At 68.4% G+C, this 27,831-nt stretch overlaps 1 protein-coding gene across 1 annotated transcript; it reads left to right on the forward strand.

Moving 5' to 3' along the window:
• MUC5B (mucin 5B, oligomeric mucus/gel-forming) lies at positions 1 to 27,831 on the forward strand. Its single transcript, XM_090292456.1, is given in 50 exon segments — positions 1 to 128; positions 2,258 to 2,329; positions 3,258 to 3,308; positions 3,624 to 3,885; positions 3,993 to 4,107; positions 4,214 to 4,304; positions 4,450 to 4,556; positions 5,318 to 5,519; positions 5,820 to 5,945; positions 6,090 to 6,207; positions 6,299 to 6,437; positions 6,757 to 6,867; positions 6,991 to 7,060; positions 7,360 to 7,497; positions 7,793 to 7,957; positions 8,287 to 8,381; positions 9,153 to 9,279; positions 9,507 to 9,762; positions 10,090 to 10,145; positions 10,271 to 10,371; positions 10,462 to 10,613; positions 10,937 to 11,075; positions 11,166 to 11,279; positions 12,155 to 12,334; positions 12,909 to 13,148; positions 13,957 to 14,113; positions 14,305 to 14,433; positions 14,570 to 14,714; positions 15,005 to 15,048; positions 15,125 to 15,322; positions 15,427 to 20,472; positions 20,620 to 20,801; positions 21,052 to 21,223; positions 21,745 to 21,974; positions 21,976 to 22,002; positions 22,112 to 22,298; positions 22,550 to 22,775; positions 22,877 to 23,055; positions 23,124 to 23,193; positions 23,450 to 23,550; positions 23,873 to 23,904; positions 24,093 to 24,273; positions 24,569 to 24,670; positions 24,828 to 24,865; positions 25,341 to 25,457; positions 25,795 to 25,881; positions 25,998 to 26,120; positions 26,371 to 26,416; positions 26,574 to 26,676; positions 27,222 to 27,831. Coding segments are annotated over 50 exon segments (11,469 nt in total). The 5' UTR covers positions 1 to 58; the 3' UTR covers positions 27,472 to 27,831.

The raw sequence follows: 27,831 nt of genomic DNA on the forward strand, positions 1-27,831 counted from the left end.
ACAGCGAGCACACCTTGCCCCACTCTCTCCGCCACTCCTCCGCCCTCCGGTCCCCAGGATGGGCACCCCCAGCTGGTGCGGGGCGCTGGCGTGGGCCGTCCTGGCCCTGCTCTGGGTGCCGCAGGCAGGTAAGGTGGGACCCTCGTCCGTCTGCGCGGCCAGGGCAACCCCCGCGGGCCACTGGCCCGGGGCTTCTCCTGCTGAGAGGGGACAGGCAGGACCCCACCTGGGCGGCCAGGAGGTGCTGGCTCCCCGGGGAAACCACCAAGAGGGTGGGGTGAGCGCTGGAGAAGGGTCTGAGTCCGGGGGTCTCTCTGCTCCCCATGAGGCCCAATCAGAGTGGGCGCAGGTCCCTGCCCAGATGGGGTGCCCCTTCATTCTGCCCCATGGCCAGCCACCAGGGCGGCCCCCACAGAGGCTCCGACACACCGCCCAGAACAGGGCTGCCACGGGGTAAGCAGGTGACCCAGCAGCAGGAGCCACCTCCGAACCCCGACACACACACCTGCTGCTCAGCCTTTCTCAGTCACCTCTGTCTGTCTGTCTGTCTGTCTGTCATCCCTCTGCCCTGCGGCCCACGGGACCCAGCGTCTGGGAGCACAGTGAGAGCTCTGATACTTAGAGTCAACAAAGAATTTGCAGCCTCAGGGCTGTCTGGGTGACAGCTGGTCCCACTGTCCCCAACTGTCCTCGGCTCCTGCGAGCGGTCCCCACAGTGCCTCCTCCCGAGCTGAAGGCCTGGGCGGGTCAAAGGGGGGTGGTGAAGGGGAGTGTCTGTCCCCGAGCCCCTGCTCTTGGCCCCCCTTTCTTGGGGAGAGCGGGCTGGAGGTGAGAGGGGCTTCCTTGTAGCAGTTCCTGGTGGGGGTCCCGGGACCCAGCCCGGCTGCCACACACCCTGGCCTGCTGCTGGCTTGGGGGGCCGGTCTGCACAGCCAGGCTCCTGCTAGGGGCGGTTCCCCCAGGCTCCTCGGAGCGCTGCCGACCCTGGGCCCGGCGCTGCACCTGAGTGGGGCCTGCGGTGAGCACCCCCCACTTCCCTCTTCTAGGGGGCAAGTCCCTCGGGAGGGGGAATGCACTGTGGCAGGTGGGGTCCCTGTGGGCTGGAGCCTCTGTTAGGCACGGGGGTCCCTGAGTGCAGGGCCTTCCAGCCAGGGGGGTGTGCGCCCAGACTGCCACGGGATGGGGTCAGTGGGGGTCACTTCTCTTGTGGGTGATGGTGGCCCAGGCTCACTGTGCTGGTCCCCCACCCAAGCGGAGCCCTGCATGAAGCTGATTCTCCTGGAAACTTAGCCAGGATCCCAGAGGAGGGGGCGCCACGTGGCCAGGGCGCTCTCGATGGGGCCGGGGCCCGCTGCTGCCAGGAGCCAGAGGCAGGCGGGAGGGGCTGCAGGCCTGGGGCAGGCGGAGGGATTGCCAAAGGGAGTGGCCGCGCCCCTCAATGAAGACAGGTGAACGCAGGGCCGGGGCTGCAGGCTCCAGGTGTCCGGGATCTGGCCACCAACGTCCAGCAGGAAGCGGCCCCCGCTGGGATGGCTGCCACAGGGACACGGGACACCAGGGCCCCACCTGGCCCTCCCCACAGGGCACAGGGTGGGGTTGAGTGAAAGGCCCTTGGCAGACGTGAAGAAGGAGTCCTGGGCCACATAAAGGGGTGCACCCCCCCAAGCCTGCCACTGAGGGGCCTGGGGCCTCAGTCCTACCCACTGAGGCAGCAAGATGTTGTGGGGCTCGGCCCTGGTCAGGTCCTGCCTCGAGGCAGTGGGGGACACAGGTGACCTCAGGGGCCCAGCACTGGGCTCCGGGCTCCCACCCACCATCCCTGGTGGCTCCAGCCTGGAGCTGTTCTGGTCTTGGGTTTCTGCTAAGTCACGCCCGGAAGCCTCCCCAGCCGTGTGTGTCCTTCTCCCCAACAAAGCCGATCTTTGTCCTTCCCTGGGGGGTGGGGGCTGGGGCTGAGCCCTCTCCCTGAGGTGGCCAGGGTCAGCGGGACCTACGCCTTTTCCTGGTTCCACTCTCCTGCCCGCCGCAGCGAGATGAGGGGTGCGGTGCCAGGAGGGGGGTCAGCACAAGGCCCTGCCAGAAACGCCACCCTGGTGGAGACCCTGCTCTCTGTCCCACTGACGGACCTGGAGGCCAGAGCCTGCTCCTGCGACTGCCACTCTGCAGCCCTCGGAGACCTGCCACTGGGGCCCCCGAACAGGCCCGGGGGGTGCTGATGCGTCCGGTTTCTCGCTGACCCCCGCTCCCTGCTCTGCAGAGACCCAAAGCAGCGGGGAGCCGAGCTGGGTGAACACAGAGGCTGTGAAGAGCCGTCAGAGGATAGACACTGGTACGCGGCCTGAGCAGGTGGGGGGGCCGGGTGGGGTGGGGTCAGACCCCTTCCCACATCAACTGCACGACCCGCAGAGACCCTCCCCAGAACCCATCTGCCCAGGGGAGGAGACAGCAGAGGGGGCTGAATGAGAAGAAAAGGAAGATGCAAAGCCGATGCTCAAATGCTCACACACACAGCGTGCACACACATGTCCAGGTGTGCGCACATGCATGCACTCACACACTCACACAGGGACACACATGTCCAGATGCACGCACATGCGTGCACGCACACACATGCACTGAAACACATGTCCAGACACATGTGTATGTATCCACGCATGCCTACATGTGCATGCATGCATGTGCTCGGACGCTCACATGCGGCACATGTGTGTGATCGCAAACTCTCACACAGTATGCACATGCTCAATGTGTGCGTGGTCACAGACCATCACACAGGCGCACACATGCCCATATGCTCTCGCATGCATGCACTCACATGCACACTCGAGGCATGCACATACATGTCTGCACGTGTGTACTCCCACGTGATTGATGCATGTCCACATGTTTGAGTGTGCACACGCCCAGCACTTGTGCAGAGCTCACACACATGTCCACACATGCACGTACTTGCACAGTGCACGCATGCCCACAGTTCTCACACACATGCGCTCACATACATGGTTCATGCATATGTTCATATACACATTATACGTGCACTCACACACACTCAGGGCAATGCACACACAGAAAAGCCCAGGGCAGGAGCATATACTGGGTGGACAGGGAAGGTCCAGCAGGGGACAGACACTAGTCCTGGTCTCCCAAGGTTGGCCTGAGGCTCCTACTACCCCAGGGGGGCCGTGAGGAGGGTAGGACCCCAGGCAGGGGTGTGACTGCTGGACGTGTCCCCTCTGTGATCTGTGCTCACTCTGTAGCCCAAGGCCTGATCTTCCACCCACCCATCACCGTCTTACCCCCCATGAGCCGTAAGTGGACACCACCCGCTGCTGACGGGGCGGGGGGTGTTGGCCAGCCCTGGGGGCCGCAGACCCGGGGTAAAGCTGGGACAGTGAGGGGCAGCGGGGCAGCTGGACAGGCCTGGCCCAGCTGGGAGCCTTCCCTGTGGCCAGCTCTCCAGGCAGGGCGGGGGGGTCAGAGGTGCTGAGGCGGGTGAGGCAGGCGCAGTGGCTGGAGGGCGGCCACCCTCCTGGCTTCCCACCCCGCAATCGCGTGCCTCCTCCTGTGGGGGCTGGGTGCAGGCGGTGCCATTCGGCGGGGGCCCCCCCGCGCTCTCCCCACAGCCCTGAACCCGCCGCACAACGGGCGGGTGTGCAGCACCTGGGGCGACTTCCACTACAAGACCTTCGACGGCGACATCTTCCGCTTCCCCGGCCGCTGCAACTACGTCTTCTCCGCACACTGCGGGGCCGCCTACGAGGACTTCAACATTCAGCTCCGCCGCGGCCTGGCTGATGCCAGGCCTACCATCACCCATGTCGTCCTCAAGGCCCAGGGGCTGGTGCTGGAGGTGTCCAATGGCTCCATCCTCATCGACGGGCAGCGGTGAGCCCAGTGGGGGCAGGGTTGGGGGCAGGGGGCAGAACTACGGGTAGAGCACTGGACCGTGCCCGCAGCCAGGGCTGTGGGAGGACCAGAACTTTCTGCCCCAGGGCGGAGCTGCCCTACAGCCGGGCCGGCCTCCTGGTGGCGCAGAGCAGCAGCTACATCCAGATCAGCGTCAGGCTGGTACTGACCTTCATGTGGAACGGAGAGGACAGCGCTCTGGTGAGAGGCCGGGCCGCACCCCTCCGCCTGGGCTGCGGGGGCTGGGGGTGGGCATGGGGCCCCGTCGGGCCCACGGAGGCTGCAGCTGCCCCCCCCTTGGCCGCAGCTGGAGCTGGACCCCAAGTACGCCAACCAGACGTGCGGCCTCTGCGGAGACTTCAACGGGATCCCCGCTGTCGGCGAGTTCTACAGCCACAGTAAGTGCCGCCGGGGCCGGGGAGTGGCAGGGGCTGACCGAGGCCTGGGCCACCCGGGGGAGCGGGGGCAGGGGGCCGGCCGTGAGGGTCCTGGGCACAACGGCCCCTTGGCACTGCCCTGCACACAGAGCGCCCCTTCCCGCAGATGCCAGGCTGACCCCTCTGCAGTTCGGGAACCTGCAGAAGCTGGACGGGCCCACGGAGCAGTGCCAGGACCCCCAGATCCTCCCAGCTGACAACTGCACAGACGAGGTGAGCGCTGCTCTGGGGACCCCGCCTGCCTGCAACCCCTGCTTCCCAGGGCGTGGGCACAGCCGGAGGGCAGACTCGGGCCTCCTGGTGGGGGGCATGCAGGGTGTCCAGGTCAGGGAGGGTCTCCTAGGCCGAGGGGCAGCCGAAGGCTTGGCCTCCACTCTCGAGGTGCGCCCTCCGTGCCTCACCCCCCACTGCCCACATCTAAGTGTGTGGGCGACCCCATGTGAGGGCACGGGCCCATGTGCATGTGTAAATACATCCCCCCGGTCCTGCCAAGAGTGGGTTCTCAGGGAGACCTTCCAATGAGCTGAGTGACCCCACCGTTGGAAGTGGCCCGGAAGCTCTGGGGCCCCCCAAACCAGCAGAAACCCCGAACCTGAAATCAGGACTTGGAGTCGTGGCCCACTCTGACCTTGCTGGTCAGGGCGGGGAAGGAGGGTGGTCCCAGACAGGCTGTGGGGGTGGGGGTGGGCAACACCTCCTCTTCCTCTTGTAGGAGCCCCCTCCAGGGCCGGGGCCCGCCCCCCTCCTGGGAGCCCCGCTGTGTTCTGGAGCTCCGGATGGCGGGGTGCACAGGGTGTGGGTCCCTCTGCAGAGCCAGTGCTGGCACGTCCAGCAGCTGAGCAGGATGGTCGGGGGGCGGGGGGTGGAATGGAGACAGGCAGCCGGCTGGACAGAAGGAGCCACGAGGGAAGAAGGGGCTGCTGGCTTGGGGAGCGCCGCGGGGTGGGGGCTCAGGCAGCCTCTGTGCTCCCCAGGAGGGCGTCTGCCGCCGCACCCTGCTGGGCCCGGGCTTCGCGCAGTGCAATGGGCTGGTGGACCCCGAGGCGTACGTGGCCGCCTGCACCCAGGACCTGTGCCGCTGCCCCAGCTGCCCGTGCGCCACCTTCGCTGAGTACTCCCGACAGTGCGCCCACGCGGGGGGCCGGCCGCAGCGCTGGAGGGGCCCTGACCTCTGCCGTGAGTGCCTGTCACCAGGGCCTGGGTCAGGGGATGGAGGAGACCCCTGGGGGGACAGCTGGCATCTGGGGACACAGGGCAGATGAAGCCACTCACTCGGGGGCGGAGAACATGCCAGGCCTCGGGGCTTGGGCACCCGGAGGGAGCCTGGCCCGGGCTCAGGACACGGCTGGGGGCCTGGACAAGCAGGGCCAAGGCTTCAGGGGCTCCTGGGCCCCGCTGTGGATTTGGGGGAACTTTGGTGGCACACGGAAGGTGGGAGTGGCTTCCTGGGGGCCAAATGCTTTCCCCTCCCTGCAGCCCGGACGTGCCCCCTCAACCTGCAGCACCAGGAGTGCGGGTCACCCTGCACCGACACCTGCTCCAACCCCCGGCGCTCCCAGCTCTGCGAGGACCACTGTGTCGACGGCTGCTTCTGCCCCCCAGGCAGGTCCTCCTGGCCCTCGGGGACTGTCCCCCACCCAGGCACTTTGCCCCCCCCCCCGCCCCCCCCCCCCCCGTGGCTGCCTCTGGTCACCGGGCTCCCGGCGCCCCACCCTGGCGTCGGCTGAGCTGCCCCCTCACCCCCAGGCACGGTGCTGGATGACGTCACGGACACGGGCTGCCTGCCTCTGGACCGCTGCCACTGCACGCACGGTGGCCGCACCTACGCCCCGGGGGCCTCCTTCGCCACCAGCTGCAGCTCCTGGTAGGAGCCCCCCACCCTGTCCCGCCCTGGGTGTGCTGCGTGGGGCAGACCCACCGCCCCCTCACCCGGCCACTCTGCTTGTGGTCCCCAGCACCTGCTCCGGGGGACGGTGGCAGTGCCAGGACCTCCCGTGCCCGGGCGCCTGCTCCGTCCAGGGCGGCTCCCACATCTCCACCTACGACGAGAAGCTCTACAACATGCATGGGGACTGCGGCTACGTCCTGTCGAAGGTGGGGCACGGGTCTGGGGCCCTCAGCCCCCCTCTGCCCCGGGAGCGTCTGTGATGCCGTCGGAGTGGGTGAAGCCCCACCGCCCCTCCTGGGCCCCATCCCAAGAGGGAAGCCCCCAGTTCACACTCACAGGGGAGTGAGGGGCTTCCGGGCCTTTTGCCTCACCCCTAAGCTGCCTGGGGGCGACTACAGATGCCAGAGGCCACCGAGACCCTCCAGCCTGCGTGGGTAGCCCGGGCGCAGGGGCAGACACACGTGCACCTGTGCACACACACGCACGCACACGCGCACACTCGGCCCCTCCCTTGCTTGCCCGTAGAAATGTGCAGACAGCGACTTCACGGTGCTGGCCGAGCTGCGGAAATGCGGCCTGACGGACACTGAGAACTGCCTCAAAACTGTGACCCTGAGCATGGCCAGCGGGGACACGGTGAGGGTCCCGCCTCCGTCGCCTGCGACCGGGATGAGGACACGTGGGCAGGAAGCAGCCTCCAACCCCCCCAGACTCCCTGGCTGCACCCCACCCTGACTGTGGCCCCCCCTCCCCTCCTAGACCATCCGGATCCAGGCCAACGGCGGCGTGTTCGTGAACTCCATCTACACCCAGCTGCCCGTGTCGGCAGGTGCGAGCCACGGGGACAGCGGGGCCCCGTCGGAGGAAGCCTGCTGGGCCCCTCCCGGGCCCTCTGTGGCCGTGGGCAGTTCTGGGACAGCCCAGGGGTGGTTTGTCATGGCAGGGGTGAGTGTCGGTGGTCATGATCACGACCCATGCTGGTGTGTGAGCTCCTGCCCAGCTCCCAGAGTCCAGCAGACGCGGGTCAGAGCCCGCCCCACCCGCCGGCCACCCCGGGACGCGCGGGCACTGGTGGCAGTGTGGCCGCCCAGCCTCGTGCCGCCTCCGACCGCGCCCTCTCCCCCACAGCCAACATCACCATATTCAGGCCCTCCACCTTCTTCATCCTGGTGCACACGGGCCTCGGGCTACAGCTGGAGGTGCAGCTGGTGCCCCTCATGCAGGTGTTCCTCCGGCTGGACCCCGCCTACCAAGGCCAGATGTGTGGTGAGGCTGGGCGCGGGTTGGGGGAGTGGGCCCGGGGCAGGGGTGGGGCGGAGGGGAGCGGGAGACAGGGCCGGGGCCGGGGAGGCAGCAGCCCTCGGGGCACCGGGTGATAGGTCTGACCCGTGTCGGGGTGCCTGGGAGAATGGAGCGTGAGCCAGGCCGCCTTCACTCAGGGGGCTTCGCCCAGGCGCTGACCCCCACTGGAGCTAGAACCAGAATCTCGGGGTGGGAGAAACCGCAGGGCAGGGGGCAGGGGCCGGGCCAGGGCGCCTGCTGATGCCCTTCCTGGCCCCAGGCCTCTGCGGGAACTTCAACCAGAACCAGGCCGACGACTTCCGGACCCTCGGCGGCGTGGTGGAGGGCACGGCCGCCGCCTTCGCCAACACCTGGAAGACCCAGGCCGCCTGCCCCAACGTCAAGAACAGCTTCGAGGACCCCTGCTCCCTCAGCGTGGAGAACGGTAGCCCCACCCCTGGGGGGCCTTCAGCTTTCTGCCCATCTCCACGGGAAGCCTCTCGTCCCACCCGGGCTCCGGGGTGGGGGTGCCGGGGGACCCCGATGTCTAGGTGTGTGTGCAGGCAACGGGGTCTGGGGTGAGCAGGGTGAGGTGCTGTGACCCCATCTCCAGGAAGAGTCTCTTGCTGCCCTGCCAGCAGTGCCCACGTGGTGGGTGAGCGAGCCCCAAAGCCGAGTCAGGGCCTGCGTGTGTGGAGCAGAGGCTGGGGTGCAAGGGCTAGGGTGTGTGGCCAGCTGCGCCTGGTGACAGTCCCCTCGCCTCCCCTCGCCCAGAGAACTATGCCCAGCACTGGTGCTCCCTGCTGACCGACGCTACCGGCCCCTTCGCGCCCTGCCACTCCATCGTCAGCCCCGCGCCCTTCCACTCGGTGAGACCCGGCCCCCGGGGACCCTGCACTCAGGCTGGGCGGGGGCTGCGGCGGGACCTGTGCTGTCCCCGGCCACCCTTTCTGGGCTCCTCTGCCAAGGGCTGAGCTCCCAGAGAAGGCTCGGTGAGGGGGGTACTTCCTGCCCCCCCCCTGCTTCTGAGGCCACAGGCATTTGTGGGCACCCCAGTCTTGGCCTCCGTCCCCTGTGTCTGTTGGACAAGGGGCCACCCAACTGACCTCGTCTTTGCGGAGCCACATCTGCAAAGACCCTACGTGCGGCAAGGTCATCTTTACAGGCCCCAGGGGTTCCCTTTGGGGGACACGCAATTCAACCACAACTGTGAGCTCCCAGGACACACTTCCAGAAGCTCAGAGCTCCAGAATGCACAGGACTCCCCCTGCAAGGAAGACGGGCTCCCCGCATCCCCTCTCGGGAGTGGTGGACTCCCCCCGGCCCCCCCGCCCTGTCTGGCCCCTCACAGGCAGCACAGCCAGTGCTGCATCTAGAGCGCTCACGGCACCCTGTCCTGGTCCTGCAGAGGCCCCTCCCGCAGACCCCCATGCAGCCCAGCGTCACCCCCAACGGCTGGCCCGTCCCACCCCTGAGCGGGCAGCGTCTCTCCTGGTGACAGCAGGCCCTGCCGCCCACGGTCTGTGCGGTGGGCCCTCCTTGGGGGCGGAGGCCCAGGCTGCCGGGGGTCCCAGGAGGCTGGACACGGAGAAGAGGGGCTCTGGCGGGCTGGGGCCCCTGACGCCGGCGCCCGTCCCCAGAACTGCCTGTTCGACACGTGCAACTGCGAGAAGAGCGAGGACTGCCTGTGCGCGGCCCTGTCCTCCTACGTCCACGCCTGCGCTGCCCGGGGTGTGCTGCTCCGCGGCTGGAGGGCCGGCGTCTGCAGTGAGTGCGGGGCCGCTCCAGCTTCCCCAGGCAGGGCAGGGTGCTGGGCGCCCCAGGGCAGCTGCCCCCACCCAGCATCCTCAGCTGGAGCTTGGCGCTCCCTCCCCCTGCCTGACCAAGAACCTACTGCCCTTACCGGTCCCGCTTCCAGAGGGGAAACTGAGTCTCGGGCCACTTAAACCCCAGCCCAGCCACTGACCTGAGTATCCCCTCAACCCCACCCCCAGCCAAGTACATGAGCACCTGCCCCAAGTCCCAGAGCTACGCCTACACGGTGGACAGCTGCCAGCCCACCTGCCGAGCCCTGAGCCAGACTGATGTCACCTGCGGTGTCACCTTTGTGCCCGTGGACGGCTGCACCTGCCCCCAGGGCACCTTCCTGGACGACGCCGGCAGCTGTGTGTCCGCCGAGGCCTGTCCCTGCTACTTCCGTGGCTCGGTGGTGGCCCCCGGGGAGGTGGTGCATGACCACGGCGTGGTGTGGTAAGGGCCGCCGCCCGGCCCCCCCAGCAGCCCCTCCCTGCCGCGCCGCCCGCCTGCCCTGCACTTAGGGGGAGGGGAAGCATGAAGGGACTCCCCGGGAGGGAAGGCCCCGCCCACCCCGCAGCCCTTTGGTAACGGGGGATCTCTCTTCTGGCCCCGGAGGGTGCTGGGCGGGTGATGCGCACTCTGGGCCAGCTTGCGGTACCCCCTGCACCGCATGCAACACCCGGCCTAGCAGGAGGCAGCGCCTTCTCCAGCCGGGGCCGGGCCTCAGGTGCATGAGCCCTCCCCGCAGCCCGATCAGCCGTCCGCCTGTCTCTCCTGCAGCTCGTGCGCCGGCGGGAAGCTCAGCTGCCTGGGCGCCTCGGAGAAGACCAGCGCGGGTACAGCCCCCTCCCGCCAGCTGCCAGCCAAGGGCCCCCCCCCGGGCGGGGGCGGAGGGAGCTCTGCCAGCCTGGGGTGGGTCCTGGCCGCGCGGCCGCGCCCGCAGTGAGCCGTCCCTTCGCAGGCTGCCCCGCGCCCATGGTGCACCTGGACTGCCGCAACGCACCGGCGGGCACGCCCGGCGCCGAGTGCCTCCGGAGCTGCCACATGCTGGACGTGGACTGTGTGAGTGGGCAGGGCAGGCGCGCCCCCCACCCCGGCTGTCCCTGGCCCACAGCAGGGGACGCGCCGCTGACGGGCACCCCCTGTCCACAGTTCAGCACCCACTGCGTGTCTGGCTGCGTCTGCCCCCCAGGGCTGGTGGCCGACGGCAGCGGGGGCTGCGTGGCCGAGGAGGACTGCCCCTGTCTGCACAACGAGGCTGCCTACCGGCCTGGGGACACCATCAGGGTTGACTGCAACACTTGGTGGGTGCAAGGTCTCTCAGAGGTGGGCTGTGGGCAGTGAGTGGTGGCTGAGGGGACCCAGGGACAGGGGCCTGGCGGTCCTTGGCGGGAGGCAGAGAGGAGCGGAGGCCCGGTGCTGCCCCTGCCCCCAGAAAGCCCCATTTGGTCCCATTCCTCCTCTGGAAGGTGCCCCAGGGGCCCGGCCACCTCTGCCCGGCAGGGCTGCCAGGGCCAAGAGCTGCAGAAGCTGCTTCCTTCAGCTCTCAGACCGGGCAGCAGCCAGGTCCCCATTGTTGTCCCTGCCTTGTCCCACTGAGCAGGACGTCCCTCTCTGCCCCTTGCAGCACCTGCCGGAACCGCAGGTGGGAGTGCAGCCACCGGCCCTGCCTGGGCACCTGCGTGGCCTATGGGGACGGCCACTTCATCACCTTCGACGGCGAGCGGTACAGCTTCGAGGGCAGCTGCGAGTACACCCTGGCCCAGGTACGCCAGCCCCTCCGGCCGCCAGCCCCGCCCCGCCCCACCGGTCGCCAGGCTGTGGCCCTGACCTGCATGTCACCTCTCCCCACCCAGGACCACTGCGGAGGTGACGGCACCACCAATGGCACCTTCCGCATTGTCACCGAGAACATCCCCTGTGGGACCACAGGCGTCACCTGCTCCAAGGCCATCAAGCTCTTCCTGGAGGTGAGGGGTGGCCAGGAAGCTGCTCCCTCCCTCAGCAGCCGACTGGCTCACGCTGTCAGGGTCCCCAGCCCCGGGGCCCTGGCCCTGCAGCTGTATCATGACCTGGGGTGGCTGTAACAATGGCCACGGCCACTTAAAATTGGGGAAACATTCTCCCGTAGTTCTGAGGCCGGGACTCCGACGCCCAGCTGTGGCAGGGCTGTGCCCGGGCTGGGGCTCCTGGGGAGGGTCCTGTCTGCTGCCCCTGGCTCCTCGGGGCACCAGGCGTCACTCCTGGATCGGGGCCGCGTCCCTCCGGTCTCTGCTCCTGTGTCCCACGCCTCTCTTGTAGGGACACCCGCCATTGGGCTCAGCACCCCCAAATCCAGGGTATCTGGCGACCCGTTCCCTAATCACATTTGCAAAGACCCTTGCTCCAGACAAGGTCACATGCACAGGTCTCTGGGGTTAGGATGGGACCTGTCTTTTGGGGGCCTCTGTTCCACCCAGTCACACCTCAGACACCCACTTCCAGGAGAGGGAGGTCAGCGCTCTGCAGAGCTTGCAGGGCAGGGAGCAGAGCTGCTGGCTGGGGTTGCTCCCCAAAGGGCAGGAGTGGGCACCAGGAAGGCGGCAGGCTGGGGTGGGGTGGGAGTGGTGGGGGGCAAAGAGCTGCCTGGCCGTCCACGCCTCCACTGTGCCTGAAGCCCCTCTGCTTGCCCAAGGCCCCGACTTCCCACGTGGCATCCTGGCCCCCAGCACACCCTGCCCAGCCTCTGCTGCGAGTTCCCTGACACGTCCGGAGCCCAGTGCCTTGGGCCCTGGCACACCCGTGGGACCCCGCCATGGGCCACAGCACGGGCTCTGGCCCCTCAGCTCCCTGTGTCCCTCTGCAGAGCTATGAGGTGGTCCTCCACGAGGGCACCTACAAGGTGGTGCAGAGGGGGCTGGGCGGAGACCTGCCCTACAGGATCCGGTACATGGGCACCCACCTGGCCATCGAGACCCGCAGCGGCCTGGTCGTGTCCTGGGACCGGAAGACCAGTGTGTTCATCCGGCTGCACCAGGATTACAAGGTGAGGACAGGCGGGCTGCGGGACCCCTCGGGCAGGGACAGAGGCCCACCCACGGGCCTGGCCCCGCTGCACCCTCTGGCAGCTGACGGTCTGCTGAAGGCTGGGGTCCTGAAAAGGGGTGCGTGGAGACCAAACTGACCAATGTGTGTGTCACAGTCCTGCTGGACAGCCCCTCCGCTGCCTGGTCTCTCCACTCAGTGATTGCATGCTCACTGGGCTGAGGTCCTACAGGAGGCACCTACATGCCCACCTGTCCACCTGCCCACCTGTCCACCTGTCCTGCCTGTTCTGCCCACTATTCACCTATCTGTTCACCTGTCTACCTGTTAACCTGTCCACCTGCTCACCTGTCCACCTGCTCACAAGTCCACCTACCCATCTGCCTTTTCTGTATATCTGCTCACCTGCCTGGCTTCCTATCCACCTGTCTGCCTCAGGACCCACTGCACCCCATCCTTCTTACAAATTCACTGGGCGCTGCCTGCGGGGACTGGGTGCCCCGCACGCATGCCTCCCAAGCCGGGCGGCTCGCTGCAGCCCAGCCCCACCTGCCCGTCTGTCTCTGCACCTGCAGGGGAGGGTCTGCGGGCTCTGCGGTAACTTCGATGACAACGCCGCCAACGACTTCACCACGCGGAGCCAGGCCGTGGTGGGCGATGCTCTGGAGTTCGGCAACAGCTGGAAATTCTCCCCGTCCTGCCCGGACGCCCTGGTCCCCAGGGACCCCTGCACCGCCAACCCCTACCGCAAGTCCTGGGCGCAGAAGCAGTGCAGCCTCATCAACAGCGCCACCTTCGCGGCCTGCCATTCTCAGGTGGGCTGACGGGCAGTGGTATGGGGCTTGGGGGCGTGGAGCAGGGGCTGAGGGCTGGCAGGGTGGAGCCACCTCCTTCCCTCCTGGTGGGAGCTGGGTCGGGCCTGGGCGGGGCCTCGGTGAAGGCCTTCTCCCCCCCCCCCGCCCCCCCCCCACCGCCCACGGAGCAGGAGCACGCTGGGCGCATGGTCCGGACCTCCCACCTAGCGGGCAGGTGCTTGTGAGCTCAGTCCCAGCACAGAGGGGCCTCACGGCTTCCCTCCTTCCCCGGAAACGGGGCTGCCAGTCCTACAGACCCTGATGCGACCCTTAGCCCGCCCTCGTCCTCCCCACATTTCCGCCCAAACCCCCAGCTGGGCCACATGGTGCAGGGGGCCAGGACCAGCCTCAGAGCCTGTGGCAGGGACTCCCGTACCTGCTCACTCCGTTTCTTGACTGGGGACCCCTGTGAGGAGGAGGGCACCACGCTGGTCTGCGTCTGCGCATCACCCACCCCGTCCCTCGGTTCAGAAAGACCTCTGAGTCTGACGTGCGACCCCCGCCTTGGGTGGTGGGGTGGGACACCCCCCACCCCAAAGAGACAGCAGCCTCCCATTAGTCAGGACAGAGGGCCTCCCCTCCTCCCCGAGTCACAGGAGGGCCGGCCTGCACTTGAGTGAGATGCCACAAACGTGGGCGGGGTGACCTCCGAGGGGACCAGGGGCCGGAGGGGAGGCGCCAGGTGGGCGGGAGCGGTCGCAGGTCTCAGGTGGCAGGTGGGCTGTTGCTCCTCCTGCTAAGCGGCCGCCCCTCTGGCCTCGGCCCCCAGGTCGACTCCACCAAGTACTACGAGGCCTGCGTGAGCGACGCGTGCGCCTGCGACTCGGGGGGCGACTGCGAGTGCTTCTGCACGGCCGTGGCCGCCTACGCCCAGGCCTGCCGCGAGGCGGGCGTGTGCGTGTCCTGGCGCAGCCCCGACGTCTGCCGTGAGTCGGGCTCTGTCCGCGGGGCTGGGGGGCGGGCGGCCCTGCATACACGCGTGTCTATGAAAACCAGGCAGACAGTTCGCCCCAAAAAGGAGGGGCTGGGGGGCGGGGACCGGCCCCCGAGCCCAGCGCTGAGACAGGAAACCGGGAGGCCTCCGCTCCGGGCCTGAGCCTCTGCCCTCCGCGCGCAGCCCTGTTCTGCGACTACTACAACCCCCGCGGCGAGTGCGAGTGGCACTACCAGCCCTGCGGGGCGCCCTGCCTGCGCACCTGCCGCAACCCCGGCGGACGCTGCCTGGTGGACCTGCCAGGCCAGGAAGGTGAGGGGCAGGCTGCCCGGGGAGCCGCACCGCGTCGTCCCGGGACCTGCGCGGGCGTCCGGGCTGGGGGGGCTCCTGCCACCAGCGCCCCGCCCGGCCGGAGAGGGTGAGTCTTCCGCCCGTGTGTCCTCCCCAGGCTGCTACCCAAAGTGTCCGCCCAACAAGCCGTTCTTCAATGAGGACCAGATGGAGTGTGTGGCCCAGTGTGGCTGCTACGATGACGACGGGAACTACTACGAAGTTGGTACCAGTGTCCCCACAGCGGAGAACTGCCAGAGCTGGTGAGGGGCCTGGGCAGGGCGGGGCCGAGGGGCAGGGCGGGGCCCGATTGGGCAGGGCCGAGGGATGGGCGGGGCTGAGGGGATGGGCGGGGCCAGAGCTGGTAAGGGACCTGGGAAGGGCGGGGCCGGAGCTGGTGAGGAGACTGGGTTGGGCAGGGCCGAGGGGATGGGCGGGGCCAGAGCTGGTGCGTGGACTGCGGTGGGCAGGGCCAGAGCTAGGGCGGGGCCTGGAGGGATGGGGTTGGGTTGGGCGGAGCCGGTTGGCCCTCAGCTCCTTTCTCTCCTCCCAGTGCCTGCGCCCCCGGCGGCCTCCGGTGCACCCACAGTCTTGAGGGTAAGGAGGGACCTGGGTGGTTAGGAGGCTGGTGGGCTGGGGCTCCTCTGAGCGCTGTACCTGCCGCGTCTCCCAGCCTGCAAGTGCACCTACGAGGGCAGGACCTACGGCAACGGGGACGTCATCTACAACACGACCGACGGGCTCGGCGCCTGCTTGATCGCCGTCTGCGGAAACAACGGAACTATCACGCGGAAGGCCACGGCGTGTCCCGGAATCCCCTCCACCACGCCCTTCACCTTCACCTCCACCGTGGCTCCGCCCTCCACGACAGGTAAGCTGACCTTGGCTCAAGGGGACGTGCACCGCCCCACCTCCTGGGCACGGCTGACAGGAATGCAAAAGAGGATAACGGGCTCTCCTGCCCCCACCCTACAGTCCCGGCCCCCGCCCTCTCCACTGTGTGCGTGCGCGAGCTGTGCCGCTGGTCAGCCTGGTTGGACAGCAGCCGTCCAGAGCCCGGCATGGGAGGTGGAGACTTCGAGACGTTTACAAACCTGAGACAGAGGGGCCACCAGGTCTGCGCAGCGCCAACCCGCATCGAGTGCAGGGCGCAGCTGCTTCCCAGCACGCCCCTGGAGCAGCTGGGCCAGAAGGTGGAGTGCGACCCGGCACGGGGACTCACCTGCCTCAACAGCGAGCAGAGCCCCCCGCTCTGCCACAACTACGAGCTGCGGGTCCTCTGCTGTGACTACATGCCTTGTAGCACGCCCCCGGGCCCCACCACCAGCCAGAAGCCGACCCCCACCCCCCCGCCCACCCCCACCACCCAGGCAGCAACGACCTTCACCTTGCAGTCGACAGAGGCCCCCAGCACCTCCTGCCAGCCCACATGTCAGTGGACGCAGTGGTTCGACGAGGACTACCCCAAGTCCGAGGAGGCGGGGGGAGACATCGAGTCCTTGGACAGGATCAGGAGCGCGGGGGGCGCTGTGTGTGAGCAGCCTCAGTTCATCGAGTGCCGGGCAGAGAACTTCCCCGACAGGAGGCCCGAGGAGCTGGGGCAGCGTGTGCTGTGTGACCCCGGCTTCGGCCTGGTCTGCAGGAACGACGAACAGGTGGGCCTCTTCAAGATGTGTTACAACTACAGGATCCGCCTGCTGTGCTGCAGCCACCACCACTGCGGGGAGCAGAGCACTGCCCTTGCCACCACTGCAGCCACCGCCACTGCAGCCACCACCACTGTAGCCACCACCACTGCAGCCACTACCACTGTAGCTACCACCACTGCAGCCACCACCACTGCAGCCACTACCACTGTAGCTACCACCACTGCAGCCACCGCCACTGCCACCACTGCAGCCACTGCCACTGCAGCCACCACCACTGCAGCCACTACCACTGCAGCCACCACCACTGCAGCCACCACCACTGCAGCCACTACCACTGCAGCCACCACCACTGCAGCCACTACCACTGCAGCCACCACCACTGCAGCCACCACCACTGCAGCCACCACCACTGCAGCCACCACCACCGCTGCCACCTCCTCCATTACCACCACCACCGCCATGAAACCACCAGCCACAAAGACATGGCCCTGGCCACGGAGTAGCCCAGGGAGGACACGGGGGCCCCTGCACAGCACCCCAGTAGTCCCTTTCCTCTCGACGGGACCAGTGCTCCCAGCAACATCCCCACACTTCAGCCACACAGAAACACTCGTGACATCTGCCACAAGGAGCCCCACAACTCCTCCACCCTCCACAAAGTCCACAACCCTGCTGAGAACCACAAGGGGCACCCCACAGGGACCCACCCCGGAGTTAGAGACGACACGAACCTCCACAGGCCACCCAAGCACGAGGACACCGGTGGGCAGTTCTGGCACAGTCTCCGCACCGCCTCCATCACACACAGGGACAAGCACACAGGGAAGAGACACTCGGGGGCCGATGACCACCACCGCCGCCACCACCAGCCGGGCGGTGACCGGCTGTGAGCCCAAGTGCGAGTGGACAGAGTGGTTTGATGTGGACTTCCCCACCTCAGGGGTCACGGGGGGCGACATGGAGACCTACGACAACATCAGAGCGGCTGGCGGCAGGATGTGCCAGGAGCCGCAGCAGATCGAGTGCCGGGCGGAGAACTACCCCGAGGTGAGCCTGGACCAGATCGGGCAGGCGGTCAGCTGCAGCCTGCAAGCCGGGCTGGTCTGCAGGAACCAGGACCAGAAGGGGCCCTTCACCATGTGCTTCAACTACAACGTGCGCGTGCTCTGCTGTGACCACGCCCGCCTCTGCCCCACCTCCACGACCCCGCGGGCCCCGCCCACCACCTCCTTCCGGACCCCGCCCACCGCCACCTGGCCTGCCTCCTCAAGTGCACCCCACATCGCCCCTCTGGTGACCACTACCGTACAAACCCACTCCCCCGGGGCACCCTCCACTGCAGCCACCACCCTGACCGGGCGCTCCAGGGCCACCACCCCGGGCCCCTCCTCAGCCGCCCCCACAGCGACGCCGCCCCCGGGTACATCTCAGCCCTCGCCTAGGCCGACCTCCCGCGCCACGACCTCCGCGGCCGGGCCCTCTGCCTGTCAGCCTCGCTGCGCCTGGACTGACTGGCTGGACAGTGACCAGCCCCGGCCCGGTCGCTATGGGGGTGACATTGAGACCTACTACCACATCAGGGAGGCCGGCGGCCAGGTCTGCGCGGAGCCGGTGGACATTGAGTGCGAGGCCGTGCTCTTCCCGGGCGTGCCCCTCGCGGAGCTGCGCCAGGTGGTGCAATGCAGCGTGGACTTCGGGCTCATCTGCAGGAACGGCCGGCAGCGGGGGCCCGCCCCGTGCCTCAACTACCGCATCCGCGTGCTGTGCTGCGACGACGTCCGCCACTGCCCCTCCTCCCCCGCCCCTTCCTCGCCCTCAGAGAGCACCCACTCCCCCGGGGCGTCCTCCACTGCAGCCACCACCCTGACCGTGCGCTCCACGGCCTCCAGGGGCACCTCCGAGGTCACAAAGCCCACCGCCGGGCCTGGACGCTCCAGCACCGCGGCCGGCACAACCGAGGCCACCTCCAGCACAGAGGCCAGCACCTGGGCCTCCCCATCGTCCCCCATTCCCGAGACCACCAGCCCCCTGCTGGGCACCACCCCAACCACCCCGGGCCCCTCCTCAGCCGCCCCCACAGCGACGCCGCCCCCGGGTACAACTCGGCCCTCGCCCATGCCGACCTCCCACGCCACGACCTCCGCGGCCGGGCCCTCTGCCTGTCAGCCTCGCTGCGCCTGGACTGACTGGCTGGACAGTGACCAGCCCCAGCCCGGTCGCTATGGGGGTGACATTGAGACCTACTACCACATCAGGGAGGCCGGTGGCCAGGTCTGCGCGGAGCCGGTGGACATTGAGTGCGAGGCCGTGCTCTTCCCGGGCGTGCCCCTCGCGGAGCTGGGCCAGGTGGTGCAATGCAGCGTGGACTTCGGGCTCATCTGCAGGAACGGCCGGCAGCGGGGGCCCGCCCCGTGCCTCAACTACCGCATCCGCGTGCTCTGCTGCGACGACGTCCGCCACTGCCCCAGCACCGCAGCCACGTCCAGGGCCCCCACTACCAGCACCAGCACCAGCACCCGCGAGCCGACTCCAGAAACCACGGCTGCCACCCAGCCAGCCACGCCCAGTGGCCCCCACACAGCCCCCCTGGTGACCTCCCCCGTCCTGACCACCTCCGGCCTCCCTTCCAGCGGTCCCACCTTTGGGACCACCCTGCTCCCCAGCCCTGTGACGCCCTCCTCCCTCTCGTCCACCCCGCCCTCCACGTCCTCTGGGGTCTGCAGGCCACGGTGCACGTGGACAGACTGGTTCGACGAGGACTACCCCACGCCAGGCCCCGACGGTGGGGACTTTGAGACCCTCTCGGTCCTCCGCTCCGCTGGCCACGTCTTCTGCGAGCAGCCCCAGGACATCGAGTGCCGCTCAGAGAGGGCCCCGAGCCTGAGCCTGGAGGAGGTGGGCCAGGCAGTGCAGTGCAGCCTGGCGGAGGGGCTGCTGTGCCGCAACCGCGACCAGGCCGGCCGGTTCCCCATGTGCCTCAACTACCGCATCCGCGTGCTGTGCTGCGACGACGTCCGCCACTGCCCTTCCTCCCCCGCCCCTTCCTCGCCCTCAGAGAGCACCCACTCCCCCGGGGCGTCCTCCACTGCAGCCACCACCCTGACCGTGCGCTCCACGGCCTCCAGGGGCACCTCCGAGGTCACAAAGCCCACCGCCGGGCCTGGACGCTCCAGCACCGCGGCCGGCTCAACCGAGGCCACCTCCAGCACAGAGGCCAGCACCTGGGCCTCCCCATCGTCCCCCATTCCCGAGACCACCAGCCCCCTGCTGGGCACCACCCCGACTACCCCGGGCCCCTCCTCAGCCGCCCCCACAGCGACGCCGCCCCCGGGTACATCTCAGCCCTCGCCCAAGCCGACCTCCGCGGCCGGGCCCTCTGCCTGTCAGCCTCGCTGCGCCTGGACTGACTGGCTGGACCAGAGCTACCCCATGCCCGGCGCCTCCGGCGGCGACTTCGAGACCTACGACAACATCCGGGCGGCCGGCAGGCCCCTGTGCGAGCGGCCGGCCGGCCTGGAGTGCCGGGCCGCCTCCCAGCCCCACGTTCCCCTGCAGCAGCTGGGGCAGGTGGTGCAGTGCAGCCTGGAGGAGGGGCTGCTGTGCCGTAACCGCGACCAGGCCGGCCGGTTCCCCATGTGCCTCAACTACCACATCCGCGTGCTGTGCTGCGACGACGTCCGCCACTGCCCCAGCACCGCAGCCACGTCCAGGGCCCCCCCTACCAGCACCAGCACCAGCACCCGCGAGCCGACTCCAGAAACCACGGCTGCCACCCAGCCAGCCACGCCCAGTGGCCCCCACACAGCCCCCCTGGTGACCTCCCCCGTCCTGACCACCTCCGGCCTCCCTTCCAGCGGTCCCACCTTTGGGACCACCCTGCTCCCCAGCCCTGTGACGCCCACCTCCCTCTCGTCCACCCCGACCTCCACGTCCTCTGGGGTCTGCAGGCCACGGTGCACGTGGACAGACTGGTTCGACGAGGACTACCCCAAGCCAGGCCCCCACGGTGGGGACTTTGAGACCCTCTCGGTCCTCCGCTCCGCTGGCCACGTCTTCTGCGAGCAGCCCCAGGACATCGAGTGCCGCTCAGAGAGGGCCCCGAGCCTGAGCCTGGAGGAGGTGGGGCAGGCGGTGCAGTGCAGCCTGGCGGAGGGGCTGCTGTGCCGCAACCGCGACCAGCAGGGGCCTGTGCCCTACTGCCACAACTTCCACGTGCGTCTGCTATGCTGTGACCACTGCGCCCCTACCCCATCCCCGGAGAGCACCTCGTCCCCCTCTATCCCCACCAGCCTCAGGCCCACAGCCACTCCCAGCCCGCCTGTCTCCACCACAGCCTGCCTGTGCCGGGCGTTTGGACAGCTCTTCTCACCAGGTGAGTGAGCAGCCTGTCCCCGCCTCCAGGCAGTCCACCCTGGATTCTCCATTCCTTGTCTAGGTGCCCTGCCCTGGGCCAGGGGCTTCTGCGGACCTCTGCCTGGCTGACCAGGGTGTCTTGTCTTTGTGACTTTCTCTCCCACAGGGGACACAGTCTACAACAGGACCGACAAAGCTGGCTGCCACTTCTATGCCATCTGCAACCAGTACTGCGAGCTCAGCCGCTTCCAGGGTGCCTGCCCCACCTCCTCCCCCCAAAAGATCACAACCTCAGCACCCTTGACCTCCCCGGCTCCTGGCTGCAACCTCACCGACCCGCCCCGACAGGTGCGTGCCCCTCCTCCCTCCCTGCGTAGCTTGTCCTTGTGTGCATGGGGTCCGGGCAGCCCCTCAGGTGAGCCCTTTTTGGGGAGCTCTGGCGGGAGGGAGGCGTGGGGTCTGGGTCAGGTCAGCACCCGGGGCCATGCGGGACCCGCAGACAGCCCCGCCCCAGGCCATGGGGACCCTAGGCTGCGGCGGATGGCGGGGTCAGTCCTCCCGAGCTCACCTGCTGAGTGCTGGGCCCGCTGTCGGCCAGGTGAACGAGTCCTGGACATTGGAGGACTGCACGGTGGCCCGGTGCGAGGGCCACAACCACATCATCCTGCTGGAGCCGAGTCCTGTGGACGAGGTCACCTGCGTGAACGGGCACCAGCCAGTCACAGTGCGGAGCCTGCAGGACCCCTGCCAGTACCACTACGAGTGCGAGTGTGAGAGGCGGTGGGGACCGGGCGGGCTTCTGGGAGCCGACCGCTGACTGGCCACCACAAACGGGGCGGGCTTTGCGTGCTGGGCCTCCGCGTGCTGGACGGGCTGCGTCCTGGAGGCCGGAGCCCGAGATGAGGGTGTCACCGGGCTGCCCTCCCCCGGAGCTCCAGGGAACGGCCTTTCCTGCCTCGTCCAGGTGCGCCAGGCCGTTGGTTGCATCGGCCCTGTCTGCCCCGCTCTTCAGGGGGCCCCTCCTCTCTCTAAGGACACTTGTCACTGAATTTAGGGCCACCTGGTTGGTCATGCAGGGTGACCTCATCTCACGATCCTTCACGTAATGACAGCTGTGAGGACCCTTCCTAATGAGGTCCTGTCCATAGGGTCTCAGTGGACATGGCCGTGGGGTCGAGAATCAACACACACATCACTTTTATAAATGAGGCAGCTGGGCCCAGGGGGCTGGAGGGACTCCCAGGGGGACCGTGCTGGGTGGCCCTGGGTGAGGGACCGTCTTCATCCGCAGGCTCCTGCAGCAGCTGGGGGGGCTCCAACTACGTCACCTTCGACGGCACGTCCTACTCCTTCCGGGACAACTGCACGTACGTGCTCATGAGGGAGGTCCACCCGCGCCACGGGAACCTCTCCGTCCTCCTCGACAACTACTACTGTGGGGCGGCCGTGGCCGGGGCCACCTGTCCCCGCGCCCTCACGGTCCGCTACAAGGCCATGGAGATCGTCCTCACCACCGCCACCCGCCGCCGACAGGCGGGAGGAGAACCTGGTGGGTGCGGGCAGAGGGAGGTGCCAGGCACAGCAGGCGCACCGTGGGGTGTGCTGCAGAGGAGGGGCCCACCGCCCCTGGTGACGCGCCCCCCCGACTCTGCCCCCAGGTCCTGTTCGACCACGTGCGGGTGAACCAGGGCTTCAGCAAGAACGGCGTGAGCGTGTCCATGACGGGGAGCGGCGCCGCGCATGTCGACATCCCTGCCGTCCGTGCCAGAGTCGCCCTGGACGGGCACGTCTTCCAGGTCCGGCTGTCCTACAGCCACTTCAGCAACAACACCGAGGGCCAGTGCGGTGAGTGGCGGCGCGTCTCCCGCCTGCTCCGCCCCCTCCCCCGCCCATGGCCCATGGGGTGGCCCCACCATCAGCTGCCGCCCACGTTCCCAGCCCCCAGATTTGCCCCACGCCCCCTGCCACCGGCTCCAGGCCAGAGCCGCCTCTCGGCCTCAGGAACCACAGTGAGGTGGGGGGGGGAGCCAGGCTGCAGAACAGGGTGGCTGGGCGTCCAGCCCGGCACCCAGGGTGACCCTGGCCCCCCTCCCCAGGCACTTGCACCAACAACAAGATGGATGACTGCCGCCGGCCAGATGGCACCTTGGCCCCTACCTGTCAGGACATGGCCAGTGAATGGCTGGTCCCCGAGAGCAGCAAAGAGGGCTGCCGGGCACCAACAGTCCCCCCCATGACCACCAGCTCCCCATCCCCGGTGCCCACCACACCTTCTGCCTCCCCGTGCCCCCCAGCGCCCCTCTGCGAGCTGATCCTGAGCCCGTGAGTCCATCCCTGGGGGCTCAGCCGTCCTGGGGCAGGGAGCTGTGTCGGGGCCCAGGACCCAGCGCTCTGCTCCACCCTCTGCCCTCCCCTGCCCACAGCATCTTCGCGGAGTGCCACGGCCTCATCCCGCCTGGCCTGTTCTTCGGCACCTGCGTTAGCGACGCCTGCCAGGCCGGCCGCCCCGCGGGGCCCTGCCAGAGCCTGGAGGCCTACGCCGCGCTCTGCCGTGCCCGGGGCGTGTGCAGCAACTGGCGAAATGCCACTGGCGGGCTGTGTGGTGAGTCGGGGGCTGTCCCCGGGGGCTCCGGCCTCCTTGGCACACCTGACACCCTTTTCTGTCCCCAGACTTCACCTGCCCACCTGAAAAGGTGTATAAACCATGTGGCCCTATGCAGCCCGCATCCTGTGACTCCAGGTGAGCACCAGCCGGAAGTGGGAATGGTAGGGACAGCGCCTCAAGGACTGGGAGCAGCCAGGAGGGGATGGAAGGAGGGGCTGGGATCTCTGGGGTGCTCTTCCCCCACCCAGACCTCCAACCTTGACCCCACGGGACCTCCAGGGCAGCCGACCCCACCTCTAGCACCCAGCACCCCACTGGTGCCCACTGCCCTTCCCCCCACACCCCATGCACACGAACAGAGGGTCCTAGGACTGCCCTCCTGGCCTTGCAGGAACCACAGCCCAGGGGACAAGGGGCTGGCTGAGGGCTGTTTCTGCCCCGACGGCCACACGCTCTTCAACTCACACACGGACATCTGCGTGCCCAAGTGCCGTAAGTGGCGCCTGTGACCCGGGCTTCTGACCAAGCCCTGCAGAGCGGGTGGAGGTGATGGTAGGTGGGGGAGGCAGAGGGCACGTCATCCCTCCTGCGCCCCTCTGGCCAAGGGGTCAGGCCGCCCACAGTCCCGGCCCCAGCTCCAACTGGTTGTGCCAGTGATAGTGGGACCCCCCTTTGGGTTCTCTGGGGGTTTCTGTTCCAGGGGCCTTGGCTGGGGGAGTGGCCAGGCCTGACAGGACATGTCCCTGTGGCCTGTGGCCTCTGCCACAGGGCCACACCCCCGGGACCTCCAGTGACCCTTTTCCTTTCCTTCCAGCCTGTGTGGGACCAGATGGGTTTCCCAAATTTGTGAGTACTTCTGCCCCGCCCCCGGCCCCCCTGGCTCAAGCAGGAGGGACGGAGGGAGGGAAGCCCTCATGCTGGGGTGGGGCCGGTGGGGGGCTGCTCCAGGGACGGCAGCTAGAGGGGGCGGCCCAGGGCGGACCTGGCCTGCTGCCTGAGAGGTTGGGGCACCGTCCCGGCCTGGTCCGTTCCAGCCTGGGGAGCGGTGGGTCAGCAACTGCCAGGACTGCGTGTGTGACGAGAGCGCCGTGTCAGTGCGCTGCACCCCGGTGCGGTGCGAAGCCCAGGGCCGCGTCCCGGAGTGCGGCCAGGCTGGCTTCGTGGCTGTGACCAGGCCCCTGGCCGACAGCCCCTGCTGCACAGAGACGCTGTGTGGTGAGCGCCGCTCCCTGTGGGCGGGGCCTGCAGGGCAGAGGAGGGCCACCGAGTCTTGGTTTGGCCACAGCCAGACCCCTGCAGTGGGGTCATTTTCCCACCTAAAAATGAGGCCGGTGTTCTCAGGGACTTGGGCAGACCAGGGAGGTGCCAGTGAGGGGACCTGAAGGGAACCCAGAAGGGCCACCCAGGAAAAATACTTCTTTGGCTCCAACGTGGGGAAAGCCTGTTGCACTGGGGACGGGTGCAGTGGGCAGGGCAGGGTCATCCCGACAGCACCCTGCTCCTCCCGCAGTCTGCAACACGACCACCTGCCCCGAGAGCCCCCCAGAATGTGGGCCTGGAGAGGAGCTGGCCCGCACCCAGGAGGGCGGCTGCTGCCCCACCTTCAGCTGCCGTGAGTGGGGTTGGGGCTGAGTTTCTTTGGGGCGGTGTCTGGGGCACAGTGGGGGGGGGGGGTCTGGGGCATGGGGGTGGGGGCTGGGTGTCTCAGGGGCGGTGTCTGGGGCACGGGGTGTCTGAGCACCTCCTCCCTGCCCTCCTTCTCCTTCCAGGGCCCAAGCTGTGCACCTACAACGGCACCGTCTACGGGGTAAGGGGTTCACGGCCTGGGGTGCCTGAGCCCCTCGGCACCTCCTGCCATGAGAGCAGAGAAGTGGAGGGGCTCTGGGCCCCTTGGAGCTGGGTGGGGACACAGGGGCACGTGGGAGCGGCGCCTCCGCCCAGAGCTCGGCGGGGCTGTGGTCCCACACCTGCTTCCCCGGGAAGTTTAGCTTCATGGCCTCCCAGCAGCTTCCCCTTGGGAAGGTCACAGGGCGAGACCACACCCTCTGGGTCCCCTCCTGTCTTCCCGGGATCCCTGCCACTGGAGTCCCGCCTCTGCCTGGGGTCCTGCTTCTCCCCTGGTCTGTGCCCGGCCAGGGGACACAGCCGTAATTCCATCTGAAGAAGAAAGGACACCCTCTGTGGGCCTCACCTTCTCCCAGCCCACCCAGCCGCACGCAGAGGCCCTGGCCCTGCACAGTGCCCCCGCGGTCACTCCCCCACGCACCCCACCCACCCTGCAGGTCGGTGCAACCTTCCCAGCAGCTGTTCCCTGCCACACGTGCACCTGCCTGTCTGTGGACAGCCAGGAGCCGGCTGTGCAGTGCGAGGAGGACCCCTGCAACACCACCTGTCCCCAGGTGAGCCTGTCCACTCGGGCAGAACAGACCCCTGGCGTGCCCACCTGGTTGCGTCTTCAAGTCACTGGTACCCAGACCTCAGGGCAGATTCTTTAGGTCAACCTTTGCTAGAGGCTTGTGTTCCCCCAAAAGGAGATCATGACGCAGGAGGACGGTGTGTGTGTGTTGGGGGAGGCGGGGGCGGGCAGGGCTTGCAGGCTGGGGACCGGGATCAGGTCCCAGGAAGGCAGAAGTAAGTGGAGAGGGAACTGGAAGCAGGGGTGAGGCTAGGGCAGGACGATGGGGCATCCGCCTCTCCCTGAAGCCAGGCCTGGACAAGTTTCTGTCTGACCCCCAGGGTTCCGAGTTTTCTGCGGTGGCCGGGCGGTGCTGTGGGGAGTGCGTGCAGACAGCCTGCCTCACGCCCGACGGCCGGCTGCTCCAGGTAAAGTGGCGCCTGGTCTCAGCCCTCCATCCAGGAGACCCTCCCCTCCAGCCCATCTCAGACCACAGGGTGATCCTCACCCAGCCTCCACGCCCCCCCCTCCCCGTGCATTTCAGCCTAACGAGACCTGGGTCAACAGCGTCGTGGACACCTGCACCGAGTACCACTGCCAGGTCCAGAACGGGGTCCACGTGCTGATCCCGAGGCCTGCGGCCTGCCCGGACCTGTCCAGTTGCAGGGTGTGTGCCAGGTGCACCTAACCAGCTTCGCCAAGCGGCCTTGCCCAGGAGGCCCTGCCCACGCCATGGAAGCCCCGCCCACCCTGTCCTCCACGCCCCGCCCCAGAGGCCACGCCCCGTCCCGCCCTGGAATTAACACCCATGCCCGTCCTGCCCTGGAGGCCACGCCCCTCCCCGGGATCCCCGCCCACAAGGCCCCGCCCCCTGGCGCCGAGCCCCGCCGCAGCCCCGCCTCTGTCCCCCGCTGCAGGGCATCCTCAGGAAGACCGGCTGCTGCTACTCCTGTGAGGAAGAGGGTAAGTCGCGGCCGCCTTCCCGCCCCGGCCCTCTTGCCGCATTCCCCCGCCCGCCCGCCGGCTCCGGCCCTGCCTTCACAACCCCGCCCTGAGCGGCCAGCCCCCGAGGTCGGGGTCCTTGGGGAACCCCCAGCTCCACCGCCTCTCCCCTGTCCAGACTCCTGCCGGGTCCGCGTCAGCAGGACGGTCCTGCAGCACCGGGGCTGCGAGGCCCCCGTCAACATCACCTTCTGTGAGGGCTCCTGCCCAGGAGTGTCCGAGTGAGTGCCCCCCCCCCCCCCGCCCCCGCTCTACCCCGTGCTGGGGGCCTCCTACGGGCCAGCGGAAGGCCCCCAGGCCATGCAGATCCCCACCCGAGTGCCGGCTCAGGACGGTCCAGGAAGGGGAGGGGTGGCCACAGAGGTGCTGCCTCTCTCCGGGTCTGTCCGTCCATCTGTCCATCAGCAGACGGCCCAAGGGCCGCCCCGATGCCAGGGCGGAGATGGCTCGTGGCCGCTCCAGGGCAGACTTGGGCCGGCCCCAGGCTGGGCTCCCCGATGGGGCCGTGGCCCGCTGTGAGCCCTCGGCCAGAAGAGGCGGGTGGATGGGCCCAGGGCAGGCACCTGGAGGAGGGCTCTCTGGGGTCCGCAGGTTTGAGGAGCTGCCTTGGGGGGAGAGGGTGCCTCGCCAGGGGAGGTAAGGGTTCAAGGTGGCCTTGAATACCCAAGGGAGCACCCTGGGCCAAGGCAGCAAAGCCGCGGGCTCAGACGAGCACTGGGCCGCGCGGGCAGAGGTGAGGCCACGCCTCAGGGCCGCCTGTCTGCAGGTACTCCCCCGAGGCCCACGCCACGCGGCGGCGGTGCACCTGCTGCCAGGAGAGCAGGGTCCACGAGCAGGTGGTGGCCATGCGCTGTCCCGACGGGACGACCATCCAGCACACTTACACCCACGTGGACCAGTGTAGCTGTGCACCAGCCTGCCTGCCCTCGCCCACGGTCCCCGAGGGCAGTGCCTCTGTCCTGCTGTCCGAGCAGGACACCCCTGTCCTGCTGTCAGAGGGGGACTCCCTTGTCTGATGCCCTTCTGCCCCCGCTCGCCTCCCGCCTGCCCTGGGTGAAGTCCACGCCCTGGTGGAGGACAGTGCAGCGGGGGTCTGCCTGAGCTCCTCCTGCCTGTCCTGGCCACCTGCCCTGCCATCAGAGGCCAGCCCTCGTCTAAACAAGCACCTGCTCCGCCCAGATGCGCCCCTCCTGGGGTCACGGGGACCCGGCTGTGCTGCTCTTCCCCGTGGGCCTCCTGGAGCCCCGCGGGGCGTGGATTCCTGCCGGCCGCCTCCCACAGCCGCTGTGCACTGACACCTGCCCAGCCGGGCCCTGCTGCCCCCCGGGAGCGGCGTCAGGCGGAGCGGCTGCCTGCCCACATCTGGACCCAGGGCT

This window comes from Furipterus horrens, unplaced genomic scaffold, assembly GCF_987537825.1.
Source record: "Furipterus horrens unplaced genomic scaffold, mFurHor1.1.pri manual_scaffold_2, whole genome shotgun sequence".
Taxonomy (NCBI): Eukaryota; Metazoa; Chordata; class Mammalia; order Chiroptera; family Furipteridae; genus Furipterus; species Furipterus horrens.